This window comes from Mustela lutreola, chromosome 16, assembly GCF_030435805.1.
Source record: "Mustela lutreola isolate mMusLut2 chromosome 16, mMusLut2.pri, whole genome shotgun sequence".
Taxonomy (NCBI): domain Eukaryota; kingdom Metazoa; phylum Chordata; class Mammalia; order Carnivora; family Mustelidae; genus Mustela; species Mustela lutreola.
This window is the reverse complement of record NC_081305.1, coordinates 27,320,005-27,344,551: the sequence shown is the minus strand read 5'-3', so window position 1 is coordinate 27,344,551 and position 24,547 is coordinate 27,320,005. Positions and strand designations below refer to the sequence as shown.

The following is a 24,547-nucleotide window of genomic DNA, read 5'->3' as shown; positions in this document are numbered from 1 at the left end:
ACGGGAGTGGAGGCATTTGGGGAATTGTAGTCAGCTAGGAGAGTAGCTGCATATAATCAGTGCGGCGTGGGTCTGTAGCTTAAAAGAAGATGAATGGGAAACGGCCAGCTGAGCCTGTTCCCGGCCGGACCGGGAAAAGGGGAAAGAAGGAGGTGATAGCGGAGTTTTCGGACGCTGTCACGCAAGAAACCTTGAAAAAGCAGGTGTCTGAGGCCTGGAGCCGCAGGACGCCGTTCCGTCACGGTAACCGGGTGCTGTGAGCGGGGAGCAGGGTCTGGCTGGGGGCCTCTGAAAGTCCTGCCACTCGAGCCGAGCCCCCCCGGCAGCGGGGCCACAAGGGGAGAGACCCCTGGAGACGGTGTGACTTTGGCCACCTCGGACTCTCCGGCTGCCCTCCATTATTCCAAGTTCGGCTTGGATTTAGAAATCTGAGAAGAGGAAAAAACGTAGGCCCCAGAGTTGGGAAGCAGAGGGGCATGCAAGTTTGTAGTTCTTCCGAGGGCAGTGACTGGCTCTCCCAAAATCGTGTAGCCAGAGCATGTATTATGAGCTGTCAGATAGCTGGCACCCGAGCTTACTCGTTTTTACACGCCCATAGGTCGACTACGTGACCCGAGGGAAGTAAACGAGTGTTGAGCAAGGGAAGGAACCCACCTTAAACGATTCCTGCCTCAGCTTCAGATATCGCTTTAGAGGATGAGAATTCCGCTTCATGCATCATGCTTTCCCTCCTTGAGTTTGCCATGATTTTGGTTTCAGTTGTTAGGTGCTTTGAAGGGGTGAGTCCTGGGTGTCTGGAGGTACATAGAAAGTGATCGCTTAGTGTGGAAAGGGCAAGCTCTGTACCCGCAGGGACTTGTGGATATCCTCAGATGTAGGATGGAAAGAGCGATAATGTCTACCACAGGGTTGCGGAGGAGATTAAATGACATCACGTATATAACACCACTGTATTTGGCACGGGCTATATGGCGGTGTTGGTGGTAGTGACTATTAATATTAGGGGGTTACCTAATCTTTAGAGTATTAGAGGCAGTAGCTAAAATTTTGAGACAGAAATCAAGGCATTGAAGAGTTATGCTTGAACTGATTTGAAAAGAAAGTGTACGTTGGGGGCGCCTGGGCGGCTCAGTGGGTTAAAGCCTCTCCCTTCGGCTCAGGTTATGATCCCAGGGTCCTGGGATCGAGCCCCGAGTCGGGCTCTCTGCTCAGCAGGGTGCCTGCTTCCTCCTTTCTCTCTGCCTGCCTCTCTGTCTACTTGTGATCTCTGTCAAATAAATAAATAATCTTTTTTAAAAGGACTTATTAAAAAAGAAAGAAAGAAAGAAAAAGTGTGAGTTATAACTTCCTCCAACAGTAACCTGGAGAAAGAAAAGGCAAGGTTGAAAAAAACATGTCAGCCAGTATTGCTATTTTCATTTTTTTAGGGGTTGAAGCTCAGAGGGAGAGGAGAGACAGATTTCTAAGCAGACTCCTAGCCTAGTATGGAGCCCACTACAGGGCTCTATCTCACAAACCTGAGATCATGACCTGAGCCAAAATCAAGAGTTGGATGCCTAGCCGACTGAGCCACTAAGGTGCTCCTCTATTCTCATTTTTTATTTGCTCCTCTCACTTTAAGCTGGGGGGAAATGAATAAAGAATCTAAAATATATTCAGTTCAGTGGCTAATCCCTGAACTAAAAAACAAACAGACAAACAAAAAAACACAGGAACCTTAACTTAGTGACACCACCTGTACTCCTAAGGACTAGAATTTTAAGCAGAATATATTTAAAAAGTAATATTGAATGGGTAAAAAAAAGTGGGGGAGAGCTTATAATTCTTCCCCCAAGTCTTTAGGTACTAGAAACATTTCTGAAAATGTGTGAACATTCCCTTTTGTATTCCCTGTGCCATGCTCTTTGGGTCAAAAATACAAAGCAGGGGGCACCTGGGTGGCTCAGTGGGTTAAGCCTCTGCCTTCAGCTCAGGTCATGGTCTCAGAGTCCATTTCTTTCTAAAGAGAAACCAAACGGTTTCTCTTTATCTGCGATGAGGGAGTAAATGTGATTTCCCTCTCGTGCCTTTATTCTTTTGCACTAGAGCCCCACATCGGGCTCTCTGCTCAGCGGGGAGCCTGCTTCCTCCTCTCTCTCTGCTTGCCCCTCTGCCTACTTGTAATCTTTCTCTCTCTTGTCAAATAAACAAATAAAATCTTTAAAAAAATACAAAAGGGGAAAAAGCCATAAGTAATGTTTTCCTTCCAACAGAGGCCATTGTCATGGACATGGATCCCTTTCTTCACTGCGTGATACCAAACTTCATCCAAAGCCAAAACTTCTTAGAAGGGCTTCAGAAGGAACTTTTGAACTTGGACTTCCATGAAAAGTATAACGATTTATATAAGTTCCAGCAGGTATTTATGTCCCTTTCACATTCACTCTTCCACCTCAGAAATGCATTATCTACAGAATCATTTGTTACCTTTAGATTAGAGATTTTAGATTGGGTTTGCCTAGAAAGGTTCTTGCCTTGACATTTCTAAAAGCATTCATTCTTTCACATAAGCTTACTGAATATTAACAGTGTGTTAGGTGCTATAATTATTGCATGGGAACCTCTGACAGAAGGCTGTCAGTTCCTGCCAGCTCCTGCCCTGTACAAGGCTTCTAAATTTAAACTAAGAGAGGTGCTAGTGATGGGGACAGATAGTCAGGAAATAAAACAAGCCAGTAAGTTAAGCACATTATAAACAAAAGGGATTAAGTACATTTTGGGGATTGGTATGCTGAAGAGAGCTGTATGTTGGAAAATAATACCCATTTACATTTTTGAGTTCATGCCTTTAGGTAGTTTTATATACTGTAATACACTGTGCATCGCAATCTGACTAAAGGAAGTGAGATCTGTTCTTTTTTTGGTGGACAGTTTAATTTGGCAGGGAAGACCATATCAAAATCAAGGCCAGTTTTTCTACTCTCAGAAGACAGGGCTCAGTCTGGTTGTAGAAATATAGGTCATTGGCTTCCCCAGTTTGAGGGTAATATATTTTTAGTACATGGTATATATCACGCTTGGAAATCCTTCCTAAAATCTCAAGGATATCAGCCCTTAAAAACCACAGAATAAAATAAAAATGAAAAAGATGAGGATTATTTTGTTTTCTTTGCATTTCTTTCTAAAGAGAAACCAAACGGTTTAGAAACTGTTTGGTTTCTCTTTATCTGCGATGAGGGAGTAAATGTGATTTCCCTCTCGTGCCTTTATTCTTTTGCACTAGAGCTGATTGTGTCCTCCCATCCGTCAATCTTTAATTAACACATATAATTAACCAAGTTAAATACACACTTGATATGACTCTTACTAGGTGAGGAAATCTGATGAAAGTTAAACTTTTATCCTAGTAAAGTTTTATATACATTAAAAACCACAGCTGTCTGCCTTTGTAATTATATCAACTTCAATAAGACTAGGTTATCCTGTTGATTTAGGGCTGTATATGTCTCTGATTACTAAAACAGAGAAACCAACCTGGTTTTTACTTGATGCAGTCTGGTAGATGAAAATACTTCTAACTGATATCAATGAGTGGCAAAATAATAAAAAGGAGCGTGGGTAATGAGAAGGGGGGAAAAAGATTACTTTCGATCATATGGATATTTGGTAAAATTCTACTTTGCTGTTGGGACTGAACTTCTTCATCCTAAAACAGTAGATGTAAAACCTATTTTTAGTCTCCTATCCCTTCAAACTTTGCTTATATCTGCTTTTCTTTGCTTGTGTTATGAATTGCCTTAATAATGGAGTCTATGACATCTTACAACCTTGGGGCATCTGGATGACTCAGTGGGTTAAAGCCTCTGCCTTTGGTTCAGGTCATGATCTCCAGGTCCTGGGGTCGAGCCCCACATCAGGCTCTCTGCTCACTGGGGAGCCTGCTTCCCCCGCTCTCTCTGCCTGCCTCTCTGCCTACTTGTAATCTCTCTCTCTTTCTGTCAAATAAATAAATAAAATCTTTAAAAATAATAATAATAATAATGGGGTCTGTGACATCTTACAACCTTCCCAAGCAAGTGTGTCAGTAAGAGTTTCCTGATATTCTGGGTATTTTAAAGCAAGTGTTACCGAGTGCATGCTTTATGCCATGCTAAGTACTCATAACAGTCCTACGAAGGAAGTACCTTACTATTCCTGTTGTACGGATGAGGGGAATACATTAGTTTTTTTTTCCTTATCTTCTGGATCATTCCTTGTGACATGTCAAAGAAAGCTCTTCCTAAGAAAAAAATGCTTTTGACCTGACTTTGCCTTTCACCTCATTCCTCTGCTCTTCTTTTTTTTTTTTTCCTCTGCTCTTTTTAACAGTAGAATTCCATATAAGTTGTCTGTGCTTTCTCAAAATACTACTCCCATTCTCTGTTAAGCCCACTTTACATCAGGCTTTTACCTACTACTCCACCGAAACTACACTTGTCAAGGTCACTCACAACTTCCACATTAGTAAATACAGGATTCATTTCACTTGACCTTCCAGCCGCATTTGAGCTACTATGTTACTCCTTTCTCTGGGAGACATTTTCTTTACTTTCAGTATATGAAATGTTCTCTCGGTCTTCTTTCTACCTGGTAAGCGCTTGGTTTCCTCTGGTAAGTCTTCCTTTTGTACCTGACTTCTTAATGATGGAGTACTTTAGGGCTTTGCCCTCGGGCCACTTCTAGGCAGATTTCCAGGGACTCCCAAAGCTTTGCCTCTATTCTTGGATATCTGTTAAGTGTCTCACACTTAAGCCCAAAACTAAACTGTTCTTCTCCTCCTAAATCTTCTCCACCTGCAAAGTTACCCATCCAGTGAATGGCAACTCTATCTTTCCAAGTGGCCCAGGCTAAAAACTTTCTGTTCCTCTCTCACCTCATACCTAGTTTGTCAGGAAATTCTACAGGTTCTCTCCACAAAAAATATCTGGAAAAAAACACTTCTTTCCACTTACACTACCAACAACCAGTCCAAAGCATCTTATCCTCTCATCAGAATTATTCTATTAGTTTATTAGCCAGTCTCATTGCTTCCACTCTTGCCCACTTATACAATCACAGCCATTGTGTTCTTTTCAAATAACAGTGGACCCAAGAGAATTGAAAATATGTGCACATAAAAACAAGTACACCAATGGCCATAGAAGATTATTCATAATATCTAAAAAAGTGGAAAAAACCCAAATGTCTATCACCTGATGAATGGACAGATGAGTGTGATCTAGCCACACAATGGAATATTACTCAGCCAGGAATAAGAATGGCAGAGCAATGCTTCTGTGTCATGGAGGAGCCCTGGGAATGTATTAAGAGAAACTAGACACGCAAGGCCACGTGTTGTAGGATTCCACTTATATGTAATGTCCTGACTAGGCAAATCCATATAGAGAGTCAGAAAGTAGATTAGTGGTTGCCAGGGCCTTGGGGGAGAAGACTATGTACAGTGATTGCCTAATGACTCTAGGGTTTCCTTTTGGGGTGGGGATGATAAGTGTTCTGGAATCAGATGGTGGTGGTCCACACAACATCATGAGTATATTAAATCCACTGAATTAAGCACTCAGATGATTGAAACAGTAAATTTTATCTCAATTTTTAAAAGCGTAAATGGAAACCTATTACTCCCTTGCTTAAAGCCTCCAAAGGTTCTTCATTTCTCTGACAGAAAGCCAAAATACATAGAAGAGCTCTAAGGCGTCCCATTGCCTCTTGGGCCTCACCTCCTACTGCTGACTGCTGTCCCCCGCACTCTCTATGCTCCAGCCACAATCTCTTTGGATTTCTTCATGCTCAGGACCTTTTTAATTAATTAATTAATTAATTGATTAATTTAATTTTTAATTAAATTAATTTTTTCTTTTTCTTTTTAATTAATTAATTTAATTTTTAGAGAGAGAGTGCTGGGGGGTGGGAGGAGCAGAGGGAGAGGAAGAAAGAATCTCAAGTAGCTTCCATGCTGAGCAGGTAGCCTGACGTGAGGCTTGATCTCACAACCCTGAGATCACAACCTGACTAAAATCAAGAGTTGGGCACTTAACTGACTGAGCCCCCAGGCACTCCAGGACCTTGAATCCTCTTTGCCTAGATATTCCCTTGGCATGTTTCCTAACCTTGTTCAGGGTTTGGCTTCACTCAGTGAAACCTAGCCTGGCCACCATGTTTGTGCTTGTAGACCTTATCCCAAACTTCAGCATGCCTAGTCCCTCATATCCTGCTGTTTTTCCCTGTGCCTTTGTCACCTTCTTTCTTACCAACTTTCAGCTTTTTATGTTTGTTGTCTCCCTCAAAAAGAAAATAAACACTTCTGTCAATGACTATTTAAGTATTTGCATGAATAAGGTCCAGAGGGATTAAGTAACTTGCCCGGGTCACGGAGCTGCCACATGGAGGGGCTATAGGTCAAACCCAGGCATCTTGTTGTTGTCCAGGCTCTTTACCACAATCCTCTACTACTAGGATACGCACTGAACTGCATTCCTGTGTGTTTCTAATATATAAAGGAAATACCTTTTTTTTTTCCTTTTTCTATGATCAAGTCTGATGATTTGAAGAAGAGAAGGGAGCCTCACATCTGTGCTTTAAGGTAAATAACTAATCATATTTCTTGGGTGTGGAAAATGTTACATCATGTAGCATTAGGTCATTACCCCATTTTGTAGAGGAGAAAACAGACTGAGAAATTACATAACTTTTTCAAGGCTTCCTAGATGAAAACCGAGGGAACTAAGCTACAAACTCAAGTCAATTTGATTCCAGCGCCCACCTTCTCAGTGATAAAATGTTCAGCTTTGTCAGCAATCAAGGAAACACTGCTGAAACCGTTTTTCACATGTTAGGTTGGCATATATATTCAAAACAAAACCCCCCAGTGCTGACAGAATTATAGATCCCTTTCTTAGGTGATGGTTTTGAAAAATGTATCAAAACTCTTCAAATTATGCTTACCTTTTTATAGTGTCATTCCACTTATAAGAATTTACCCTGGGGCGCCTGGGTGGCTCAGTGGGTTAAGCCGCTGCCTTCAGCTCGGGTCATGATCTCAGGGTCCTGGGATCCAACCCCACATCGGCTCTCTGCTCTGCGGGGAGCCTGCTTCCTTCTCTCTCTCTCTCTGCCTGCCTCTCAGTGTACTTGTGATTTCTCTCTGTCAAATAAATAAATAAAATCTTTAAAAAAAAAAAAAAAAGAATTTACCCTGAGGGCACCTGGATGGCTCAGTGGGTTAAGCCGCTGCCTTTGGCTCAGGTCATGATCTCCAGGTCCTGGGATCAAGCCCCACATCTGGCTCTCTGCTCAGCAGGGAGCCTGCTTCTCTCTCTCTCTCTCTCTCTCTCTCTGCCTGCCTGTCTACCCGTGAGCTCTCTCTGTCAAATAAATAAATAAAATCTTAAAAAAAAAAAAAAGAATTTACCCTGAGAAAATAATTAAGGATGTGATCAAAAAATTCCTCGCAAGATTGCATGTCGTAATGTTTAGAATAGTTAAAAAAAAAAAATTTTAAAGATTTATTCATTTTAGAGAAAGAGATTGCACGCTCTAATGCTAGTTGGGAGAGGGGAAGGGAGAGAGGGAGAAAGAATCTTCCAAGTAGACTCCCTACTGAGTATAGAACCTGATGCAGGCTTGATCTATCCTATGACCCTGAGATCATGACCTGAGCTGAAATCAAGAGGCGAACACACCCAGTGAGCCACTCGGGTGCCCCAAAATAATGAAAAATTATATACAAATTAAATGGCCACTCATTGAGATATATATAAGTAATGATACAAGCATGAGAAGAAAACTCTACAACCATTGAATATGACATGTGTAAATTTTAATACATGAGAATGGTTAAGTTAAACCCAATTTCACCAATTCTAAGATACATTTTCTTTTTTCACATTTTAGCACTGCTGAGATCCAATTTCTCACAAATTACTGTTGTGTCCTGTTTTAATTGGCAACATTTTTTTAAGTGATAGCAAAATAATGATTCTTCTTACAGAGAAAGCATATTAGAGTTGATGCAGTACACTTGTCAAGAGAAAAGATGGGAGCATGTTGGTGGCTTAGTTGGTTAAGCGTCTACCTTTGGCTCAGGTTATGATCCCAAGGTGCTGGGACTGAGCCCCACGTCAGGGTCTCTGCTCAGCAGAGAGCCTGCTTCTCCCTCCCCTTCTGTCTGCCTCTTCTGCTTGTGCTCTTTCTGTGTGTCAAGTAAATAAAACCCTTAAAAAAAAAAAAAGACACTAAAACTGCACGCACAATGTGAATGATTTTTTTTTAAGATTTTATTTATTTATTTGACAGGCAGAGACACAACGAGAGAGGGAACACAATCGGGGGAGTGGGAAAGAGAGAAGCAGGCTTTCTACTGAGTGGGGAGCCCGTTGCAGGGCTCGATCCCAGGACGCTGGGATCATGACCTGAGCCAAAGGCGGACACTTAATGACTGAGCCACCCAGACGCCCCAATGTGAATGATTTTTTTAAAAAGAGATATATTTGGCTATCTGTGTACAAAAGAAAAGACAGAAGAATGGAATGTTTAAATCTGGCTTGTAGGATTTCGGGGTTTTTTTAACAGTTTCTTTTTACTTATAGAGGGCTTTTCCCTCCCTGGTTTTATTACAAGAAGCACGATGTTACTTTGTAATAACTGTTTTTCATTTATACAGAAGTCATTTTTTTTTCTCATTCTCTTTCATCCTCTGGGACATTTTGATATATGATGGCAGCCTGCACGGAGTGTTATTTCTTCCCAATTCTGAAGTGTTGCTTGTGTGTGAACTGCATCTCCAATATTTCATATTTATTTTGACCTTTTGTTGTTGTTCCAAAGAGAGATGATTGCGCTAGAAGGCATTATCTCCTTAGTTCACAGCATGCCTCTGGTAAGCCTTTCCTGTAGGACTGAGGTTCCATTCCCACAGGAATGGATCCTGTGACCCATAGGATCACAGCCGGCTGGAGTGAGAGACGGGATTCCTTGGAAGAGAAAATTGATGTTTATACTCTTTGATTTCTCCTAAATTCAATTAACAAAATGAGAATAATGACAGGAAATAATCCTGTCCCTGCGACACTTTCACAGAGTTACTAAAGGAGGAGCTTTTTATGGAATACATTTGAGGAAGCCAATGTTACCAGTAAAAGAGGGATTTAAGGCTTCAATAATAGTTGCTTAAAGCATCAAGACTTTGCAGAAATGTTCGCAGCCCACATCTCAAGCCTGGTTCAGCATTTTGCTCTGCTGGCACAATGGATATAGTCAGCAGCTCTGTTTTTAAGTTACATGGGCATTTCCGGTTGGCCCAACCTCACACAGTATTTTATAGAACTTTTTGGTTTGGTAATGTATAGAATAGAAAAAAGACTTGGTATTAAAATCTTAGGAGATCAGCCTGGAGACTTGACATTTAATTATGAACAGCACAGTTGCATTTTCAGTTGTGTACATCTGGACTAAGATGGTCCAAAAAATATTGTCTGTGTGTGCAACATATGAACTGATGTAAGTCCTTTCAAAATGTTCTCAACTCATCAAGATTCACATAATTTCAAAGTCAATTGGCTGAGTGAATTATAAATGGGGTTAAAGAGATTTCTCTACAAAGAGCCCTGTTAGCTGGTGAATGGAAATGTTCGGCATCTCTTACTGGTACCGTGCTAGCATCAGAACTTCTATGAAAGGTTTTCTGATCCTACACAGTTAGCAAGGTACCATCATTGCAGCTTGAAGTTTTTAATCTGCAACAGTGTCACCCAAGTGGTCATTAAACAGTGGGGTAGTATTGAGTGCCACAGAATGTGTCTAAAACTCCCAGAAAGGAACATCAGTGTGCTGAATTATGACGGACGGCAGAGTACTACCGTGATGGGGCATGCTATCAACCAAAGAGGAAGAAAGTGAAACGGAATAGCAGAGCAAAACTATATTATAGTAGATGGCTTTGTATTTCTTTCTCTTTATTTCAGGTCCAAGTCCTAAATTGTGCAAGTTGAAAGTAAAGAAGCTACGACAGCATCCAGGAAAAAGTAGCTGTGGCCGAGATCCAAACGCTGTGGCTAACAAGTTACCTTTGTTGACATTTCTAGGAAAGTTCTGTTTGAAGATTTCCGGACTTGGCTTGCTGACATTTCCAAGATTGACCTGGAATCAACTATTGATATGTCCTGTGCTAAATATGAATTCTCTGGTAAGAGATAAAGGCCTTGATGTCTGGAGGACTTACAGGCTTTAGCTACATAGTATTGGTGAGATACCATCAGTGTGCCAGATTCCTAGACTTGGACATGCCCCCACAATAGCATTAGGACCTTCTTTTTTTTTTTTTCTTTTTAAGATTTTATTTATGTGACAGAGAGAGAGAGAGAACACAAGCAGGGGGAGTGGGAGAAGGGAGAGGGAGAAGCAGTCCTCCCGCTGAGCAGGGAGCCTGAAGTGGGGCTCGATCCCAGGATCCTGGGATCATGACCCAAGCCAAAGGCAGACCCTTAACAACTGAGCCACCCAGGCACCCCGCATTAGGACCTTCTTAATAGATTTGACCTGGCTCGAATACCAAAACGCCTACCTTATAAGGCAGTTTTCCCTTCGGTGGAAATATGATGAAAGCTGTTGACCACATTTTCAGAAAAATGCTGACAAGGCACACACTAGCCAACTCGGTATGGAGCATCAGGAAACTCAGAGGAGGTATTGTCAACGCCACTCTTGGGCTTCCTAGGGAGCAAATATCCCTTAGTGCCTTTTTCTTTTCTTTTTTTTTTCCCCTTGTTCTTTTGAAGGTAAGAAAGGACTATATTTTTAAGGAAAAGATCTTCAAACAATATAGAAGGATGCAGTATAAACCCTGACAGGCCCTGCACCTTCTCCTTGTCCCCCTCTCCCTTCAGAGGTTTCCATTGTCACTTGTTCCCTTTGTGAGCATAGAAATGTCTTTTTGAAAGCATGTTTGCTTTTTCACCTGAAAGGGAAAGTGTTTTGATTTTACTAAGTAAAAATTTTTTTAAAAAATTTTATTTATTTATTTGACAGACAGAGATCACAAGTAGGCAGAGAGGCAGGCAGAGAGAGAGAAGGGGGGAAACAGGCTCCCTGCTAAGCAGAGAGCCCGATGTGGGGCTCGATTCCAGGACCCCAGGATCATGACCCGAGCCGAAGGCAGAGGCTTTAACTCACTGAGCCACCCAGGCGCCCCTGTTTTACTAAGAGGAATTTTGATATGGGTTTACTCTCATACAGTATAGAGTCTAATGGGAGAAGTATACATTGGTAACCACTTTTTGAGGCTGAGTGATCCACAGGACAAGTCCTGTCCTACATCCTTTTTAAAAAACTTTTTTCTTTCTAATTGAATATCATTTCAAACTTACAGGAACGTGGCAAGCATTGTACAAATAGTTTTTTCCCATTTTACTTGAGAGTAGTTTGCTGGCCTGCTCCGGGCCCCCCATGTTCTTCAGTGATTCCTACAACAAGGACATTCTCCTAGATGATGGCAGTAAACCATCAAAATCAGGAAATTAAGATCGATACATTATTCCCATCTAATCCGCAGGCTCCATTCAAGTTCCACTGTTTGGTCCTTGATTGCAAAAGGATCCTCTTCGGGCTTGCAGAACTGTCGTGCCTGATTTGGTCTCCCTCAGTCTAGAACAGTTCTTCAGTCTTGCCTTGACTTTCATGATCTAAATGCTTCCAAAGGTTTACAGAGGACTCATTTTGTAAATCTGCCCTCAATTTGGATCATCTGTCTGATGCCTCCTTGGGATTAGATTCAAGCCTTGAATTTTGGGTAGAAATGTTACAGAATTAATTATGTGGGGGTTTTTTGCTGCATCTTATCAAGGGGTATATGGTTTCTACGTGTCATAGGCTAGTGATACTAACTTTGATTATTTAGTTAAGGTGGTAACTGATGTCAGGTTTTCCTACTATAAACTTGTTCTTTTTCTTTCTGTAAATAAATCGGAATTTCGTGGGGAGATACTTAAGGATTATGTAAATATCCCATTTCTCCTCTAACTTTGATTCACTTACTTTAGCACCTTCTGGCATTTCTTGCAAAATTATTACTGTGCAGGTTGCCAAATGGTGATTTTTTAAAAATAAAACCATTCCCTTTACATTTATTGGTTGTCATTCTGTAAAGGAAACCTTTTTCTCTTCCCATTTATTCATTCATTTATTTATTTACATCAGTGTGGATTTATGGGTCACTATGTAATGGGCTATAATCAGTTGCTCTATCAAAGTGAGGCTCATCTTGTCCTTGATTTGATCAAGGGGAGCCCCTTTAAACTGATTTCTGTGTCCTTTTGATGGGTCCCCATCATTCATAATATATCTTACTTCCCACAAGAACAAGATTTTCCGGGCTCGTCTTATGTGTCCCTTGCTCTAGACCGAGAGTTAGCCATTCTTCCAAAGAACCCTGATTGCTTTTAGAGACAAATGATGCTTAGAAATCAAGATCTGGACTCTAAGTGTTTCTGCTGTTGGGGGTGTCACTACTCCCAGGCCTTTTAGTAGAGAAGAGGTAGCGAATATACAGATGTGCATATGCACACATGCATTTACGTGTGTGTGTCAGTGTCTAGAAATATGTAGAGTCTAAGTAAATATCTACATGCATAGGAAACATTCCTACAGTTGCAATTCAACACCATAGGATTATCCCAGATTTCTCCATTTCTGTATTTGTAATTTCCTTCATCAGCAGTGAAAACCATGGCTTCTATCACCTTCAGGATATTTCTTTATCGAAACAATTGCTCCATGTGTGAACAATCAGAGCTCACCATAACAAACCCTCCTTCTCCTGCCCTGCAGGGATGCCTCCCCTGCTCAGTCCCACCTAACAGCTTTTAGAAGCTTTAGCTCAAGAAATTAACGGGAACTGCTACCAAGAGATCTACATACAATGATGTTCATTTGTTCACTGAAACATTTTGCTTAATAGATAAGAAATGGGAAAAGCAAGTAGAAAATTAATTAAAGGAGAAAGAAGGTAATTCATAGTCCATATAGCAGCATAACTATAGGCCATTAAAACCATGACAGGTATGTGTAGTGAATGAGAACAGACACTGGGCAGGCAATAAAAAGGCCACAAAACAACCACTATAGGGTACCCATTTTTTTTAAAAAAGCAAACATATGTAGGAAAAATACTGGAAGAACATGAGCAAAAATATTGATAGTGATTATCTCCGGGGTCTGTGCATATATGTGTTCTTCAGTGCTTTTAGATTTCTCCATCTTCCCAGTTTTATGTTTCTGATTATAAAACAGGAGAAATAAGTGTCATTTTACGGCTGGAGGAGCTCACATTGCGGGTGGATATCAGATGGACCGATATTAAAATGCAGGACCAGGGGCGCCTGGGTGGCTCAGTGCGTTAAAGCCTCTGCCTTCGGCTCAGGTCGTGATCCCAGTGTCCTGGGATGGAGCCCCGCATCGGGCTCTCTGCTCAGCGGGGAGCTTGCTTCCTCCTCTCTCTCTCTCTGCCTGCTTCTCTGCCAACTTGTGATCTCTGTCTGTCAAATAAAAAAATAAAATCTTTTGAAAAAAAAAAAATGCAGGATCAGAGTATCGGCTGCTCCTTGTTGGCTCGGGGACATTAGAGCATGTGTTGCACGATTGCAGATGCCCTCCTCTGCCACGACGACGAGCTGGAAGGGCGCCGGATCGCCTTCATTCTTTACCTGGTTCCTCCCTGGGACAGGAGCCTGGGGGGCACCCTGGACCTGTATGATGTTGATGGTAAGACAAGCCCATACACATCAGCACCAGTAGCTACTTCTGAGCTCTTAACACACATGTGTGTCCTCCTCTGAGGAGGGCGAGCAGACACCAGCCCTGACAGCCGCCTCTCTACATTGGAGTCATTACTCCAGAGGTGGAGTCCATTATGAGCATGAGGACTAGTCATTCCCTACTCCTGAGTACTAACCTAGAAAGGGGGAACATGTGGAAAGCTGCCTGGGGCCATCAGTCTGCCAGGGCCAGTCTGTCTGGCAGGAAGTCAGGGTTTCCTAATGACTGACACCAGATGTTGACTCTCGAAAACTTTCCAAACTTATCCTAGCCCTCAGCGATAACAGATGGCATGGCACGAACGGTGGTCAGCAAGCAGAACTGAGTGAAACAGACGGAAGGGGGTGGCGTCCTGCAATCTGCAGGGTACATCTAGTTACCCTTAGAAATCTGAGAATTGTCAAAGTGAAACAAGGTGGCCTGAAAGTGGTTGCTGATAAGGAAACCGCATTCGTGTTGTCTTCTCTCCTGGTGCAGAACACTTTCAGCCGAAGCAGATCGTCAAGTCTCTTATCCCTTCATGGAACACACTGGTTTTCTTTGAAGTGTCTCCAGTATCCTTTCACCAGGTAACGATTATAAACCACAAATACACAGAGTACTAAGGACCATGCTGTTTAGTCCCCTATTATCGAAATGTGACCACTTCCTGTTGTACTTCCGTGGTCAGGTTGTGTGTGCATCTGGCCTGACGGATCCGGAAGTGAGCACATCCTGGCTGGCAATTGTCCCCCTCAGTGGGTATGTTCATGTGCTGCTGGCCTTGTCCTTTCAGGTGTCTGAAGTCCTATCTGAAGAAAAGTCGCGTTTGTCTATAAGTGGCTGGTTCCATGGTCCTTCACTGACCCGGCCTCCCAACTACTTTGAACCTCTCATACCCCGGAGCCCTCACATCCCACAAGATGTAAGGATAAATGCCTGTTGTCGGGATTCTTATCTTAGAAGCTTTACCATATGGTTTGTTTTCCTGGTAATGAAATTGGACTTGGAGTTTCTTTCGCTTTTATTGGGTAAACTTTTGAGAGTGTCTTTTTCTCAAGCAGAGTTTTCCATCACTTTTATGTGTAACAAGGAGAAGATTATAAAGTGAGGCTTTGAATATATTTTACTAGCACGAAGTGATGTAAGAACAAAACAATAGGAATTGTTAATTCATGTTTTGCATCTGCTGCTTCTTTGTAAGCATGAAATTTTGTATGATTGGATCAACCCTACTTATCTGGACATGGATTACCAAGTTCAAATTCAAGAAGAGTTTGAAGAAAGGTCTGAAATTCTCCTAAAGGAGTTCCTTAAGGTAAGCCAGCACGTTCTGACCAGTGTATCAACAAAATCTTACTGTTATAACTTGTGCTTTTGTTTTTCTTGCTTCTTGAGTGGGTAAACAGGCCTCACTAAAGGATTTTTTGTTTAGTTCCTGGTTAGAATGTTTATATCATCTTGTTGATAAAATATACAAGTGATGCTAGTAGCTAACATTGATATCAGTTGTGTGCTTAGTGGGCTAAGAGTCTCTTGGGTATTCCCCAGTTTTCTGGAATCTTAAATGGTGTACACACACACACACACACACACACACAGAGTTTTCTGGAATCTTAATGGTATACACACACACGCACTTGAGTGTTCCCCAGTTTTCTGGAATCTTAATGGTACACACACACATACACATTTGGGTATTCCCCAGTTTTCTGGAATCTTAATGTTACACATGCACACACACACACACACACACACACATACACATACACACGCAGGCATGCATGCTTCGACACTGAGAGGGAGTTGTATGTAGCTTTCTTCCTATTCATTTGGTGAATATGGTTTCCTGTCAGTTTATTATTGCTTTTAGTGAAAGATAGATTATTAACTGAGAACACTTATTAATGAATGTTTGACAGTGATACACAGCACATTTCAGTGGAGAGGGAACTACATCAGGAGTCAGAAGACTTCATGTTCATGTCCTGGCTCTGTGGTTTTACTAACCTGAGAAAATCACTGAATCCCCCAGAGCTTATAGCTCTTCATCAGTTAAACTGGGGTAAGACATGCCTTGTTCATCTTGAAGAGTTGTTGTGAGGGCCAAAAGAGATCATAGACACTGGTGTGGTGCCTCACAGTTGACTCTGGATCCCATGGAAGCACAGCCCCAAGAGCTGTTCCTCCACGAGAAAAAAGGTTGAGACACCCCCACATGCTACCTACCTCTCTCTCTCTCTCTCTTCCCCTCCCCATCTCCCTCCCTCTCGGAATTTTTTTTTTTTTTTTTTTTTTTTTTTTTTTGACAGAGAGAGCAAGCACAGCATGGGGAGCAGCAGGGAGAGAGAGAAGCAGGCTCCCCAAACAGGGAGCCCAATGCGGGGCTCAATGCCAGGACCCTGGGATCATGACCTGAGCAGAAGGAAGATGCTTAATAACTGACCCACCCAGATGTCCCTCCCTCTCAGAATTTTAAAGCTGAAATTAGCATATTAAGGAGCTTGAGAAGTATTTATTATAGTATATAAACTTGTTTGAACCTATTTTATTCAGCTTACCTAAGCCAGGCTTTGGGATCCTCTTTCCTGTTTTATAGCTGATAGGACTGCTGTTTTTGTTTTAAGATTTTATTTATTTATTTGACAGACAGAGATCACAAGTAGGCAGAGAGGCAGGCAGAGAGAGGGGGAAGCAGGCTCCCTGCCGAGCAGAGAGCCCGATGCAGGGCTCAATCCCAGAACCCTGAGATCATGACCTGAGCCAAAGGCAGAGGCTTAACCCACTGAGCCACCCAGGCATCCCAAAGACTGCTGTTTTAAGAACACTCCTTGGGAAGTCACATTGAACAAGCATATAGAATGCCTCTTGTGGAGCAGATTTCAATAGATTAATCAGCTTTTTGCTCTACACGTGGCTTTCTCTATTTAGAAAGCTGATTACATAAAAGTGAGACCTACAGAGAGTTCTAGTGTGATGACATTGACTGTTAAGCAGTTTCATTCTTTTTCCCCATATCTTATAAATTGAAGAGACTGTATTATGACCTTCATTTTATAAATGCAGGAGTCTGAGAGGTTTAGTGATTTCACATGAGATACATGACCACTAAAGGAAATAGCCCAGATCGACACTCAGGTCTCTTGGCTAAAGCATACTTTGGATTTATCCAGTGGTTTTGTTCTGGCTGCACTGTAGCAGGCCTGGGGGACCATGGGCGAAAGGAGTGAACATCCTTTGGACCTTTTAGGAATTAGCCAACATGATTCTACGGAGCGGCCCCACCCGCAAGGCCAGTGTGGAATCATAGAGAGACTCACTAACTGCTTCTTTCTTTGCTCATTTTCCAGCCTGAGAAATTTGCAGAGGTCTGCGAGGCTCTGGAGAAAGGAGACGTGAAATGGAGCAGCCGAGGTCCCCCTAACAAAAGGTAGAACTGAGACATTTGCCTTTGTGTTCATCTGCCTGTTTGTCTGCAAGTTTCACTTCCAATAATGGGACATTTGCCAGCAATAGGACATTGGCCCTGGTGATGTTTCATTCCCAGGGACATCCAGTAGCAGGCCCTGGTAGAACCTCACTGTTCTAACCACCTGTGCTTTAGCAGGCCGTGCCAGGACTAGGGAGCAGGGTACAAAACTAACGAGCAGCTTTTATTCCATGAGTAATTGTACAGGTGTGGCTTTGTTGACCAGCTTGGCCTCACTGCTTTCCAGGTTTTATGAGAAAGCCGAGGAGAGCAAGCTTCCCGACATTCTGAAGGACTGCATGGAATTATTCCGCTCCGAGGCTCTGTTCTTGCTGCTCTCCAACTTCACAGGCCTGAAACTTCACTTCCTGGCCCCTTCAGACGAAGATGAGGTGGAGAACCAAAAAGAGGGAGAAGGAGCCTCTGCTACCGATAACACTGAAGAAGGGACAAGCCATAGCTCCTCCGAGCCAGAGAACCATCGGACGGCCTTCCGCAACAACAGACAGCAGAGCAAGGAACAGCCAGACCCAGACTCGGAGGAAAACGAAGCAAAGCAAGGTAAGCCATTGTTCTGAGTCGTCCTTACTTACCATGAAGCATTCACTCTTCCGTCATCGATTCATCCCGCAACTGTTACTCGAGCATCTGTGATCTGCTGGGCCTGTTTTGGGAGCTGGAGGATGGAACAAACAAGGCCTCCGCTCTCCCAGAGTTTATGTTCTAGTGGGAGAGGATGGAGATTAAACGTGTTTGCAGAAAATCTGAATAAGGATGTGTGCTGAGGAAGGACCAAGTGGCCTCTTAGGTGACCGGGCAACCGGAGAAACCAGTCTCGGGAGCTGCCATCCAAGCTCAGACCTGAGTACCAAAAAGGATCTGTGGGAAGAACATTCTAGGTAGGAGAGGCAGCTCAGACATTTTATTAGGCTAACAGTGTAAGAACAGTAGACAGAAATAGGACTGGCTTTGCCCCCAAACTACTCTAAGACATAAGAACATCAAAAAGAGGCAGGTGAACACAGCTTATTTCTGCCAAGGACCAGTAATACCCTAAACTTGCTTATAAAAACGTGCTTGAATTTGGGCAGATAGGTAGAAGGAAATTATTAAAAGTAGAGAAAGTCTAAGGGCACCTGGGTGGCTCAGACAGAAGAATGTGCAACTCTTGATCTCAGGGTCATGAACTTGAGCCCAACATTGGGTGTGGAGATTAGTTAAAAAAAAAAAAAAAATAGGCTTAAAAAAAAAAGTAGAGGAAGTCTTTACAGACAAGATCAAACAGAGAAAATAGGACATTTAAGAGGTAAGGCTTCTGTGGGAATTTTGGCACCTAGAGATAAGCGGCTACCAACTGAGCATATACAGTTTGGCACCTACTAAATCAGACGAGAAAATCTGCTGCCTGATTCCTCTCCTAAGTTGTACTCTCCCTACTTCCACTCTGACTTCTGGAGAAGACCCCTGCCCTGTTGCAGTTAGAAGAGCAAAGACAAGAGAGGTGGATGCCCAAGGACACAAAGCCAACAGTGTGACACAAGAACCACATAACACAAATTCTGTGGCCTCCCAGACTGACTGACCTGTCGCTTTGGCCACCACAGATTTAGAACAACCAGAGCCAGGTGGCTTTTTCTGTGCTAGTCACTACACAGGATAGCCTTTCTTTAAGATAAAGTTAGCTTTCCTTGATAATTGATACTGACATCTATACCTGGGCCCTAAAAGGAATCAAGTGAAGATCAGTGGGGCCTCACAGGCTTTTTTAAAAAGTATCTCTTGGGGCTTCTGGGTGGTTCATTTGGCTAAGCTCCTGCCTTTGGCTCAAGTCATGATCGCAGGGTCTTGGGATCAATCCCTGCATCAGGCTCCCTGCTCAGTGAGCAGCGTGCTTTTCCCTCTCCCCCTGCTTGTGCTCTCTCACTCTCTGTCAAATAAATAAAACCTTAAAAACAAAAACAAAACAAAACAAAAAAGAAAGAAAGAAAGAAAAAATATCTATTAACCTCTATTCCTTTTTGGTTTCATTTTCATGGGAACCTGGAACTTGGAAAAAATCTGTTCAGGCAGCCTAAGGATGCTTTATTCTATTACTGGGCCACCACTGTATGCAAGGCCCTGGGCCAAAGCAGCTGGGAATACAGAGGTAAATGTAAAAAGTAGGTGTTTGTAAAGTTCATCATCTTAAAGAAAAGGGGAGGGGGGGGGACAAAGCCATAAAGGAGCAGACTTTTCCTATTTTATTAAAGTTAAGCTGGCATAAACTCAACTTTAGGATGTTAAATGTAACCCACATGGTGCCAACAAAGAACATAGCTGTAGGGTATACATAGAGGAAACTGAGAAAGGCATTTAAACATTTCAATACCAAAAATCAACTAAACACAAAAGACTGTAATATAGGAAATGAGAGATGAAAAAAGCTACAAGGCATTTAGAAAACAAATAGCAAAATGAAAGAATCAAGCCCCTCTTTCCTAGTAATTACATTAAACGCAAATGACAATCAAAAGACAGAGATTGGCAGAATAGACAGGAACACAGGATTCAACTATCTGCTGTCTACAAGAGACTCACTTGAGATCCAGAGATGCAAACAGATTGAAAATAAAAGGATGGAGAAAGATGTTCCATGCAAACAGTAACCAGAAGAGAGCAGGAGTGGCTCTACTAATATCAAACAAAATAGACTTTGTATTTATTTATTTATTATTATTTTTTAAAGTAAAGCTCCACATCCGACATGGGGCTCCAACTCTTCATGGCCCTGAGATCAAAAACTGCTTGCTGGGGCGCCTGGGTGGCTCAGTGGGTTAAAGCCTCTGCCTTTGGCTCAGGTCATGATCTCAGGGTCCTGGGATCAAGCCCCACATCAGGCTCTCTGCTCCCCAGGGAGCCTGCTTCCCCCTCTCTCTCTGCCTGCCTCTCTGCCTACTTGTGATCTTGCTCTCTCTGTCAAATAAATAAATAAAATCTTTAAAAAAAAAAAAAAAAAGAGTTGCATGCTGTCCCACCTGAGCCAGCCAGGCATCCAAACAAAACAGACCTTAACTCAGAAAAGAAGAGAAAAAGAAGGACATACTATTATTTTTTTAAAGTTCAGTACAGCAGGAAGATAAAATAATTTACAAATCTTTATGTACTTGATGACAGACTGAAAATACATGAAGCAAAAACTGACAGAATTGGAGGGAGAAATGGGATAGTTCTCCAGTCGCAGCTGGGAGAAGTCAGCTCCTAAGAGGGCTTAACCCAATAAACCAGCTACACGTAACAAGCATAATCCAGAGCAATATACCCCCCAGCAGTGGCATATACATTCTCAAGTGAACATGGGACATTTTCCAGGAAAGACCACAAATTTAGTCTCAGTAGATTTTAGAAGATAGGTATCAGTAGCGTAATCTCTGGTTTTATCACTTCTCGGCCTTTTGGCAAAGATCAAGTGTGATCTCTGGTTTTAAGTTCAAGCCCCACGTTGGATGTAGCAATTACTTAAAAACAAAATCTTAGGGCACGTGGGTGGTTCAGTGGGTTAAAGCCTCTGCCTTCGGCTCAGGTCATGATCCCAGGGTCTTGGGATCGAGCCCCGAGTCGGGCTTTCTGCTCAGCAGGGAGCCTGCTTCCCTTTCTCTCTCTCTCTGCCTGCCTGTCTGCCTACCTGTGATCTCTGTCTATCAAATAAATAAATAAAATCTTTAAATTTAAAAAAAAATGAAGTTAGTATCATTATAAATAAATAAATAAATAAAATCTTTAGGGACACCTAGTTAGCTCAGTCGGGTGGCTGCCTTCATCTCAGGTCATGATCCCAGGGTCCTGGGATCAAGTTCTGCATCCGGCTCCTTGCTCAGCAGGGAGCCTGCTTTTCTCTCTGCCTCTGCCTGGCACTCTGCCTGTTGGTGTACTCGCTCGCTCTCACTCTCTCTCAGACAAATAAATAAAATTTAAAAAATAAAAAAAATCTTTAGGAAAATAAAAAATAAAAAAAAATTAAAGATAGAAACATAGATAGATCATACAAAGTAGCTTCTTTAACCATAACAGAATGCAGTTAAAAAGAAACGATCAAGCTTGATCTCCATGGAAAGACATGGAGGAACCTTAGGTACATATTGCTGAGTGAAAGCAGCTGGTCTGAAAAGGCTACTTCCTGTATGATTCCAACTCTATGACATTCTGGAAAAGGCAGAACTAAGGAGAGAGTAAAATCAGTGGTTGGAAGAAATTAGAAGGGAGGGAAGGATGAATTAGGTGGAGCACAGGGGTTTTTTAGGGCATTAAAACCAATTCTGTATGATACAGTGATGACAGACTCAACATTACGCAGTGATCAAGACCCATAGAATGTACAGCACAAGGAGTGGACCCTAATGTCAACTATGGACTTTAGTCAATAATAAAGTATCAGTATTGTTTTGCCAGTTGTAACAAGTGAATCACACCAAGATAAAACATGAGTAATAGGAGATGCCAGCAGGTGGTGAGGGGGAATCTATTTAAAATTATAAATTTATTCATGTTATAATTTTTATATTGGCAGCAAAATATTCCATCTAAAATTTCTTGTAAAGAAAGAAATAGAATGTCAAGTCCCCCTCCCTGCCCTCCCCCCAAACGGTACACAATACATTTCTGACAGTCACTGTCAGTAAGGCTGGTTTGGTGGAGCAGTAGATCAGAGGGCTTATGGGAATGGTTTCCCTTTAGTGCTGGATCATTCTACTTATTTTTCCCTCCCAAACTAGCAGTTGTATCAAAGTTGCTTCTTTTCTTTTCTTTTTTTAAAGATTTTATTTATTTATTTGACAGACAGAGATCACAAGTAGGCAGAGAGGCAGGTAGAGAGAGAGGGGAAGAAGCCGGCTCCCTGCGGAGCAGAGAGCCCGATGCGGGGCTCCATCACAGGACCCTGGGATCATGACCTGAGCCAAAGGCAGAGGCTTTAACCCATTGAGCCACCCAGGCGCCCCACAGTTGCTTATTTTCTTAAGCAGGCTCCACACCCAGCATGGAACCCAACACGGGGCTTGAACTCATGACCCTGAGATCGACACCTGAGCTGAGATCAAGAGTCAGAGACTGAACTGACTGAGCCACCCAGGTGCCCCTGTATCAAAGTTATTTTAAGTTTTTTCTGGCCTTCTGTTGTTTCTTCTTAGACTCAAGTGTTCCTACATGCCAGGGGGAACTGAGGCGTTGGAAGACCGGTCACTACACTTTGATCCATGACAACAGCAAGACGGAATTTGCCCTGGACTTACTTCTCTACTGTGGCTGTGAAGGTAAGAGGCAGGAAGGACAGCAGTGAACTGTTCCCTTGAGAGGGGCAGTCCCAGGCGCCTGGGTGGCTCAGTGGGTTGGGGCCACTGCCTTCGGCTCGGGTCATGGTCTCAGGGTCCTGGGATCGAGTCCCACATCGGGCTCTCTGCTCAGCGGGGAGCCTGCTTCCCCCCCCCCCCCCACTCTCTGCCTGCCTCTCCATCTACTTGTGATCTCTCTCTGTCGGATAAATAAATAAAATCTTTAAAAAAAAAAAAAAAAAAGAGAGGGGCAGTCCCCTGGTGACCCCCTCCAGCCAACCAATTCAGAAGTGAGGTGCCTTGGCCAGGATTACAGATGACAGAAGCTCCCTGTTGGAGGGGATCTTGGGGGTCATGAACTTCAGTCTCCCAACCCAGAGGATTTATTTCTGTGACTAAGGTATGGGGGCATATGGACCAAACCATAATTTCCCTCCATGTAACCCCCTTATCTACCTCTTCTATGTAATTGTCCTTCCAGGTGCATTTTATATTCAATTCTTAGTTTTCAGTTCTTAATGCGGATTGAATGGAAATTCCAGCTCATAAGTCTTAGAGTTGGTTACTACTGAGCTCTCAGATCCCTCAGCTGTAAGCAGCATGGGATCAGCGATGGAAGCAGAGGATGCAGTCTTGGAGTCAGAGCTTTCTGAATGCCGTTTATTTTCCCTTTGTAAGGCTGGGAGCCAGAATATGGTGGATTTACCTCCTACATTGCCAAAGGTGAAGATGAAGAGGTAAGTTGCGTCTGACAGCAGACTGCCCTTTTTAGTTCTTGAGGAAGCTTTCAGCTCTCTCTACAGAGACCCAATTTTTATGACCTTTAGCCAATGTCTTTAGCCAGTAAATACATAATGGTCTGCCTGGCCGTGGTTCTAATTTCTAATAGAAAGTAGTCAGCAAGGAATAAAGATGCCAAAGGAAAATCAGGAAGCATTTCTCCTACCCTACTGAGAAATTTCATGTAAGCTAAGAGTTACCTAGTGCATTCCCAAGTAATCTTTCAATATAGTAAGAAATAAATGCACTGGGTAAAAATCTTTCTGGGTATGATTTGGAATGGGGCTCATTGGAAAATGCCTTGACAGCCAGAGGAATAGCTCCACCTAGTAAAGGACCTTTTTTAAAAGATCCCCTATCACCAGTCTAAGTACATGATGTGAAAACCATCTGTTCAGTGGTGAATCATTGAGGAAACGAGTTGAGAAGAAGTTCTGTGTTCTGATGTCATTGTATTTGCTTATTTCAGCTGCTAACAGTGAATCCAGAAAACAACTCTTTGGCACTGGTCTACAGAGACAGAGAGACTCTGAAATTCGTCAAGCATATTAACCACCGAAGCCTCGAACAAAAGAAAGACTCCCCTGATAGAACCGGTTTCTGGGACTTTTCATTTGTCTATTATGAATGACAGGGCTGGGCAGAGCTAGAGGAAAGAGACCCTTCTTCAGGACTGGGAGGCACGCAGGAGCCACCAGGTGACCTGTGTGACGGTGTCCTTAAAATCTGTGGGTGGTAGGACTCATCATCACTGTCCTCAATCTAGACCTTGAGCTTGGAGCCAGGTACCTCTCTCTTGATTAAAAAAAAAAGGCTTTGTCTTTTTTTTTTTAAACATTCATTTTTTCCTTTTTCATATGACCCTCCTTAGTGATTTTTTTTACAAGTTTTTGTGGTGGTAAAATATACATGACATAAAGTGTACCATTTTAACCATTTTTAAATGTACACTTCAGTGACATTCAGTACATTCACATGGTTGTGTGCCCGTCACCACCATCCACCTCCAGAACCTTCCCATCTTCCCAGACTGAAGCTCTGTCCCCATGAAGAGTACCACCCCCGTCACCTCGCCCCACTGGCCCCTGACAGCCCCCATTCTACTTTCTGTCTGTCTATAGAAGTGGAACAATACACTATTCGTCCTCTTGTGACTGGCTTATTTCACCAAGCATAAAGTCTTCAAGGTTCA

General features: G+C 42.6%; 1 protein-coding gene across 1 annotated transcript; it reads left to right on the top strand.

Moving 5' to 3' along the window:
* Window positions 1-14: 14 nt before the first annotated feature.
* OGFOD1 (2-oxoglutarate and iron dependent oxygenase domain containing 1) lies at window positions 15-24,547 on the top strand. The gene is made up of 13 exons (XM_059151706.1): window positions 15-243; window positions 2,253-2,398; window positions 6,552-6,598; window positions 10,098-10,198; window positions 13,654-13,770; window positions 14,302-14,393; window positions 14,600-14,728; window positions 15,008-15,121; window positions 17,154-17,233; window positions 17,520-17,833; window positions 22,435-22,557; window positions 23,254-23,312; window positions 23,825-24,547. The coding sequence occupies exons 1-13, from the start codon at window positions 90-92 to the stop codon at window positions 23,984-23,986; spliced, it is 1,638 nt and encodes a 545-aa protein (XP_059007689.1). The 5' UTR covers window positions 15-89; the 3' UTR covers window positions 23,987-24,547.

What these genes read in the sequence shown, in the direction of transcription:
- OGFOD1 (XM_059151706.1), top strand. Translation starts at nt 90, where the DNA reads ATGAATGGGAAACGGCCAGCTGAGCCTGTTCCCGGCCGGACCGGGAAA. An exon ending in CCTCACATCTGTGCTTTAAG is followed by an intron (nt 6,599 to 10,097) that starts GTAAATAACTAA and finishes TGACATTTCTAG; the next exon opens with GAAAGTTCTGTTTGAAGATT. An exon ending in GCCCTCACATCCCACAAGAT is followed by an intron (nt 14,729 to 15,007) that starts GTAAGGATAAAT and finishes CTTCTTTGTAAG; the next exon opens with CATGAAATTTTGTATGATTG.